The sequence below is a fragment of the Narcine bancroftii genome, chromosome 1 (genome assembly GCF_036971445.1).
Source record: "Narcine bancroftii isolate sNarBan1 chromosome 1, sNarBan1.hap1, whole genome shotgun sequence".
Taxonomy (NCBI): Eukaryota; Metazoa; Chordata; class Chondrichthyes; order Torpediniformes; family Narcinidae; genus Narcine; species Narcine bancroftii.
Genome location: NC_091469.1, coordinates 319,068,211 through 319,076,620, shown reverse-complemented (window position 1 = coordinate 319,076,620; position 8,410 = coordinate 319,068,211). Strand labels below are relative to the sequence as shown.

Genomic DNA, 8,410 nt, shown 5'->3' with positions numbered 1-8,410 from the left:
TAATTTCCAGTCTTCTGCCTACATCCCTTCTTAAAAAGTGGCGTCTCATTTGCTGTCTTCCAGTTTGCCGGGACCTGCCCAGAATCCAAGGAATTTTGGTGTGTGACCACCAGCATCAACTATAACTTCTGCCATTTCGTTCTGAACCCTTGGATGCATATCATCAGGACCAGGTGATTTGTCCCATTAGTTTCTCCATCACTACTTCCTTTGTAACAACTATTTTATCAAGGTCTTCCCCAACATTCGCATCCTTAACTCTGCACTTGGGCATGCTGGACGTGTCTTCCACAGAAGACTGACACAAAATATTTGTTCAATGCCTCGGCTATTTCCTCATTTTTTGCTACCAGTTTTCCTTTCTCATCCTCCAAGGGTCCTATGTTAACTCTGGCCACCCTCTTCCGTTTTATATATTTATAAAATTTTTTGCTTTCTGTTTTTATATTTTGTGTCAATTTACTTTCATAATCCTTTTTCCCATTTCTTATTACCCACTTTGTAACCCCTGTTGTCTCTTAAAGTTATCCCAATCTTCCAGTGCTTTGGCTAATTGCCAAAACACTCTGGAGGACAGCAAACCTCCTGGAAGCTTTCTTAAAGAGAACCTCTTCAGAACAGGAAGCGAACAGAAATAAAATTGTCCAATAAAAAATAACCATGTCACTTTTCCATCAATTCTGTTTGAAGCAAGACATTCTCAATTATTGCACAGCAAAGCACTTCTAACTTGTGGACCTGAACTGTTCTTGACCATTTGTGACAACCCATTTATCACGAAAACAGAAAGAGGAACACAGAGCTATTTTAGCCGGAATCCGCAAACTGTATTTGTTGTTTAAAGAGTTACATAATTCAACAAGTGCACGATGTTGGACTGAAACACTTATACAGGTCTAAGATACTGTTAAATTCTATTTTAATTGGAACCAACTATAAAATATAAAACTAAAGAGCACCACCCACCCCAAATTATACAATACTATTAGGAGTGCTTGAGGAGGTCATTTGAGGGATTTTAAAAGAATCATTCAAATCAATTATGAACAATGCCACAAATCCATTTTGTTCAAGGTTCTTAATAAAAAAATGTTAGTTACATTTCAGAAACCAGTTCAAAGTGGAGAGGGGGAGAAGGTTGAGAAAGGTCACAAATTAAAAAACACACACAAGAAACAGATTAAAACCCAGAAACAAAGCCATTGGAAATGTATTCTTGCTCACAAATTGACATGCTCAATGCAGCCATACATCCAGGTAGCTCTTTAGACCCCCATCAACATTAAAATTAACATGATAAAATTTGGAAAAAATGTTAAAAAATTAATTTCATCATCAGGAAAAGGTCAGCAAAATTAGGTTTAGTAATAAATATCACTGTTATAATAAACGGTCAAGTTGTCCTTGGATTCAAAAGGTGGTGAAAAAAAGGCGTTTATTTCTTTCAAACTATGACAGGAATGGGTTTGTGTTAATATGCATCAGGGAGCTTCTTACAAGATCAAAATCAAATTTTCACTATTAAAAATCCTTCATTTGTGCAGAAAATGAGAAAATAAATGCTGGGTCAAAAGGAAAATCTCAACTTTTTGTCCACCACGTCTTTCATAACATGAAAGATTTATTTTTTTTCCCTTTGGGGCAGATAATGCAGTCTTGGATAGTGTATAATTCAAAGAATGACTTTGCATATACTTTGAAGACAGTTCATGCTCACCAGATAATTCTTATTTGCAATTGCAAGCTTTCAAGATGTCAAATAGATTTTAGAATTTGCAGCTTGTCTCTTGGTTGCAATATCAAGTCATGGATCAGAGTTCTTCACTCCTCTCGAGCCCACCCAGCACAGGGGATGGATAAGCTTACAATCTTTCACAAAACAAAAAGTGGCATCATCCTTTTACCATGGGCTCCTCCTTGGAAAGTGCAATAAATGCTTACAAAAAAATAAAACTTAGTGCTGCTAGCAGCAAACAGTGAAAACTGTTCTGTGTAGTGCATTTCTGTAAACATCTTTAAAACTGTACAGAAAAAACAAAATTCAGGCGCTTTGGATTTTTCCGATTCTGAAGAAAATAAAAGTAACTTTCCTCCGAAGTCCCAGGATGTGCATATATTTTCTTCAGACCCCAGATGGCGATCCAACTGTAGAAGCTCTGTCCGACTCCTGAGTACCTGGTGGCATCACAGTGTTCTGTGTAACCTCAACTGTTGGGCTAGGAGTATATGGGGGAGGAGCATCACTCAAACTGCAAGCATCACACCCGTCTGGTATAGACACAACATGAGCCTCTTCAATACTGCTAGTAGCATGTTCTGTGTACGGCGGTGGTTTTAAGTCATCTATGGGAATAGATTTGTAAATAAAAACAATGTATTAAAATACTTCAGGAAACAGTTCATTTGTAAAAGCATGATGGTGCAATCACACTGATGACAGAAAATTTGAATATTCCAGTGTTTACTTAAGCATGTATACAGGAAACAACTACCCATATTTCTCTTAGTTGTGGCATGGTTGGTGCAGCCCTGTTACAGCGCCAGCAATCTGGATGGGAGTTCAAATCCCACGCTATAAGAAGTTTGTACATTCTCTCTGTGTCTGCGTGGGTTTTCCCCAGGGGCTCCGGTTTCCTCCCACCGTTCAAAACGGGGGGGGGGGGGGGGGGGGGGGGGGGTGGGGTATGGTGAATGGGGTGTAAATTGGGCAGTACAGGCTCATGGGTTGAAATGGCCTGTTACCGTGCTGCATGTCCAAATTTAAAACGAGTGCAGCTGCATTTAAAATAAACGGAGGAAATCTGGCCACAGCTGAAAATGGGATAGGTACAAATTCTTTTTTTTTTTTTCTTTTTCAATCTTTTTATTATTATTATAATTTATAAACACATACAGTTCAAAGAGATATAAAATTGATAATCCAATGGCTAAACATACACTACGTATATGGTTTCAATTCCGGAGATTTTTTGGCCTAAGTCATTTTATCTTGGAAACTCCTATTGTACTAAATTTCCTTTTTCATCCCTCTCTAATTGATCAAGCTTATTTACTCTGGAAAGTTAAAGGTATAACATGCTTTTCGGATTTATTCTTGGATAACTCTTTCATGTCATTTGAACAATTACCCATGAAATATGATTTACCTCGATCTAATTTCTTTCGATATTTGCAGATTAGGAGTTTCTTAGTTTCGACTTTACCTTCTTTTCCCAATCGGGAGACTACGACTGTTTTAGAGGATATACTATATTCAAAATTCCCTCCAAAAGGCGTGATATCTAAATTATATAATATAATTACAAAAATAAATTCTGGGACTTTTGAAAAGTTTAAAAATGATTGGGAAAGAGAACTCAACCTTCATATTTCCAATGAAAATTGGAATAAAATTCTGCGACTGGTAAACTCTTCTTCTCTATGTGCAAAACATTCACTAATACAGTTTAAAGTTGTTCATAGAGCTCATATGTCTAAAGATAAACTCCATCGCTTTTATTCTCATATCGATCCTATATGTGATAAATGTCAATTGGAAATAGCTTCCCTTACACATGTTTTGGTCCTGTCCCTCTTTACAGAATTATTGGAAGGAAATTTTTTCCATTATATCTACTGTTTTGAATATTGATTTACAACCACATCCCATTACTGCAATTTTTGGATTACCTATGATAGATTTGACTTATTTATCTCTTCCTGCGGATCGTATGATTGCTTTTCTTACACTAATGGCTAGAAGATCTATACTATTGAATTGGAAAGAGGTTAATCCTCCCACTGTTTTCCAATGGTTTACCCAAACTATACTATGTTTAAATTTAGAGAAAATTAGAAACTCTGTCTATGAATCCCCTTCTAAGTTTGAGTTAACCTGGCGACGATTTATTCAATATTTTCATTTGTGGTGAGTTGATCTGGCTCTGTTTTCTTTCTATGATTATGTATGATAATTGGGCTGTAAGATGAGATCGGAGTGATCGGCGTGGTTTAGCTATATCTGTAGGTTTTTTTTTAAGTTTTTTTAATTCAGATTTGTTTTTTCTTCTTTTTTGGGGTTTTTTTTTCTCTTTTTTCATATATTGTTATTAATTATATCTTTTTTTTTTAGAGATAGTTCACACCCTAAACTGATCTAAATTTTTTTTTATGATATATTTTTATTCTGTAATATTATTGTTTAATATCTCTGTATTAATTCATTACTTACAAATTCTTTTATCCGAAATTCCATAAACCAAACATTTTTGCCAGCGCCCCCCCCACCGACATTCAGCAGCACAATTACTTAAAAGTATCATCAGTTAATCAGATTATTCTATTACTTGAAAAATTCCGAATTGCGAAAAGTGTCTGGTCCCGAGGATAAAAGATGATTAAGCACCTATTCAACAAATACATGGCAGGAAAGTACCTGACAGACACAATTTACTTCACAAGGCAGAAACCAAAGATTTTGCAAACCCATAACAACATAGACCATCATTTTGCAGAAGAATTGCACTGTGAGGATGGTGGCTTTCTCGAGGCATTGAAGGCCTGTGTTCGGTCTGGACCTAGAATACCATTTGTATGGAGTGGGCTTCCTCCAGGTGCTCCCATTTCCTCCCACATCCCAAAGACACCAATCCAGGTTATCATGAAAATGACTTCATTCACAAAGAACCTCATCAAATTTTAATTTTCAAACAAGAACCAATAACCAAAAGCACCATGCCTACATTCAAGTTATCTGACATGAAAGCAGGTTAATACAACTCTTAACACAATAAGATATCCTATGTCCACCTGCAAGCATCTCCAAAACTTATTTCTATATAATAAAGAGTAGTATATGATGAGGAACAAAGGTTGCCAATGCTTAAAGTGCCCTCCATAATGTTTAGGACAGACATTTTTTCCCTTTATTTGCCCTCATGCTCCACAGTTTTACATTTGTAATCAAACAATTCACATGTAATTAAAGTGCACATTCCAGATTTTATTTGTACACATTTTGGTTTGACTATGTAGAAATTACAGCATTTTTTATACATAGTTCCCCCATGTCAGGCCACCATAATGTTTGGGACATTTGGCTTCACAGATGTTTATGAGAACATGGGTATATTTAATTGCTTCATTGGCACAGGTATAAGGGAACTGGGGTTGTCCTAAACTTTTCATCACCTTTGGAGCCTGTAGTTGCCATTTTTCAATACGAGAAGCAGAGTTGTACCAATAAAAGTAAAAGAAGCCAATTATGAGGTTGATAAACAAGAATAAAACAGTACAAGACATTGTTCGAATCATAGGATGACCAAAATCAACAGTTTGGATCATCATTAAGAAGAAAGAGGGTACTGGTGAGCTCAGGTATCGCAAAGGGACTGGTATTCCAAGGAAGACCCCCACTGCTGATGACCGAAGAATTCTCATCATAATGAAGAAAAATCTCCAAATGTATGTCTGACAGATCAGGAACATTCTTCAGGAGGCAGGTGTGGATGTGTCTATGACTCCTGTTCTCAAAAGACTTAATGAACAGGAATACAGAGGCTACACTTCAAGATGCAAACCACTAGTTACCACAGAAACAGGATGGTCAGTTTACAGCTGCCAAGAAGTATTTAAATGAGCCTGCAAAACTCTAGAAAAAGGTCTTATGGACAAACGAGACCAAGATTAATCTGTATCGGAGTAATGGCAAGAGTAAAGTGTGGAGGTGTTATGAACTGCCCAAGATCCAAAACATATCACCTCATGCGTGAAATGTGGTGGGGGTGTTATGGCCTGGCCATGTGTGGCTGCCACAAGTACTGGTGCTCTTATCCTCATTGATGATGTAACTGCCGATGGCAGGAGCAAAATGAATTCTGAGGTGTATAGAAACATCTTATCTGCTCCAGTTTGAGCAAATGCCTCCAAACTCATTGGATGGCGCTTCATCCTAGAGGAAGACAATGATCCCAAATGTACCGCTAAAGCAGCAAAGGAGTTTTTCAAAGCTTAAAAACTGGATAATTCTTGAATGGCCAAGTCCATCACCCAATCTAAATCCAATTGAGCGTCCCTTCCATATGATGAATAGAAAACCCAAAGGAACAAGCCCCTGAAACAAGCAGGAGCTGAAGGTGGCTGCAGTAGAGGCCTGGCAGAGCATCACCAGAGAAGATACCCAGTACCTGGTGATGACTGTGAATCACAGACTACAAACAGTCAATGCATGTAAGGGATATGCAACGAAGTACTGAACATGTCTTCTTTAACATACATACCATTGCTCTGTCCCAAATATTATGGTGCCTGACATGAGGGGACTATGTATGAAAAGTGAATTTCAACATAGTCAAACCAAAATGTCCACAAATAACCTTTAATAAAATCTGGAATGAGCACTTTAATTACATGTATATTGTTTGATTACAAATTTAAAACAATGGACCACAAGGGCAAATAAGAAAGTGTCTTTGTCCGAAACAGAATGGAGGGCACTATATATGTACTTGAGTTGCTATGCATCCATCCACCTGTTTTGTTTTACAACACACAATAGTGTAGGAGAAACTCTGAGTCACACAGAATCTGTAGGATTATCAGGCCTGAGCCCTTTATCAAATTATGGGCAAAATGACAGGCAGCACCTGAAGGCAAAGGTAGTTGGGGGCACAGGCAAACATAGGTGAGAGGGTAGAAGAGGAAGAAAAGCTTTGAAGTAATGGAGGGTGGGATGTGAGGATAGATCTCTGATAAAACAAGAGGGAATGAAGAGCTGGAGGAGACGGAGGGAAAGAGAGACACTTGGAGGAAGGCTTTCACAGAAATTGGAGGTTGATGTTAATGCCATCTGGTTGGAGAGTGCCAAGATGGAATCAGAATCAGAATTTAAATCATGAACAAGCCATGAAATTTGGTGTTTTGCGGCAGCATCATAGAGCAAATATATATATATATATATATATATATATATAAAATAACCATCTTAAAACATTACTGTTCAATAATAGTGCATGAAAAGTAAGGCAGTGTCTTTGGTTCATTGATTATTCAGGAATCTGATGGCGGAGAGGAAGAAGCTGTCCTTGTGCCATTGAGTGCTCATCTTTAGGCTCCTGTCCCTTTTCCCTCAATGGTAGCAGGGTGAAGAGGGCATGGTCTGGGTGGTGGGGGTCTTTGAGGATAAAGGCTGCTTTTTTAAGACACCACCTCATGTAGATGGCCTTGATGTCGCAGACTGAGTAAACAACCCTCTGGGTGTTTTTTTTTCTATTTTTAATTCCCATGCAGTCTCCTATCCAAGTACTGACCAGGCCTGAGCCTGCTTAGCTTCCGAGATCAGATGAGATCGGGCGTTTTCAGGCTAGTATGACCATAGGCATGGAGTTTATTCTTGACCTAAGAGTTGGTTCCTCCATACCAGGCAGTGATGCAACCAGCCAGAATGCTCTCCACTGTTCACCTACAGAGGTTTACGAGAGTCTTCGGTGACATACCAAATCTCCTCAGACACCTCACAAAGTATAGCTGCTGGTGAGCCTTCTTTGTGATTGCATCAATGTGGAGGCTCCAGGACAATACCAAGTGAATACCAAGTGTTCTTCCATTTTACAGGTAACTTTGGTTTGGTAGTGCATGAGGCCATAGATAAATATGTCAGGGTGTAGAATTAAAGTGGTTAGCCACTGGGAGGTCCTTGCAATCGTAGGCGCACAACAAAGCGATCTCCCTGTTTATGCGCAGTCTCTCCAATGTAGAGGAGGCCACATGAATGCAGTAAATTCACAAGTGAAGGGTTTCATCTGGAAGGACTGTTGGGGAGTTGAAACAGAGGTATCCAATGTAAATTGGAGGAACAACACCTCCTTTTCCATGTGGGCACTCTCCAACCAGTCAGCATTAACATCTGTGGAACAATAGAACATGACACCACAGAAAATAGGCCATTTGGCCCTTCTAGAATTTGCTGACCACTCCATAATCCTCCAGACCTCTCCCATTAATGTATCTATCTAAATTTATTTTTAAAACTTGAGATCGAGTCTGCATTCACCACATCAGGTCATTCCACACTCCTACCACTCTGAGTGAAGAAGTTCCCCCTAAAACTTTTCCCTTTCACCCTAAAGCCATGTCCTATTGTACTCATTTTCCAATCTAAGTGGAAAAAGCCTACTTGCATCCATACTCTATACCTCGCATAATTTTGTAAACCTCTATTAAATCTCCCCTCATTCTTCTTTGTTCCAAGGAATGTCCTAATTGGTTTAATCTTTCCCTGCAACTCAACTCCTGAAGACCTGACAATATCTTAACAAATTTTTTCTGCACTCTTTCAATCTTATTGATATCCTGCCTGTAGTTAGGTGGCCAGAACTGCATACAATATTCCAAATTTGGCCTCACCAATGTCTTAAACAACTTCAACATAACA

General features: G+C 38.4%; 1 protein-coding gene across 4 annotated transcripts in view; it reads right to left on the bottom strand.

The window, feature by feature from the left end:
- Nucleotides 1-1,194: 1,194 nt before the first annotated feature.
- Nucleotides 1,195-8,410, bottom strand: part of LOC138751960 (uncharacterized) — an 81,858-nt gene continuing 74,642 nt past the window's right edge. For all 4 annotated transcript variants that reach the window (XM_069915001.1, XM_069915012.1, XM_069914991.1 and 1 more), the window contains exon 5: nt 1,195-2,343. In XM_069915001.1, the coding sequence (XP_069771102.1) occupies nt 2,123-2,343 (221 nt within the window). In that variant the 3' untranslated portion in view covers nt 1,195-2,122. The remainder of the gene's footprint in view (nt 2,344-8,410) is intronic.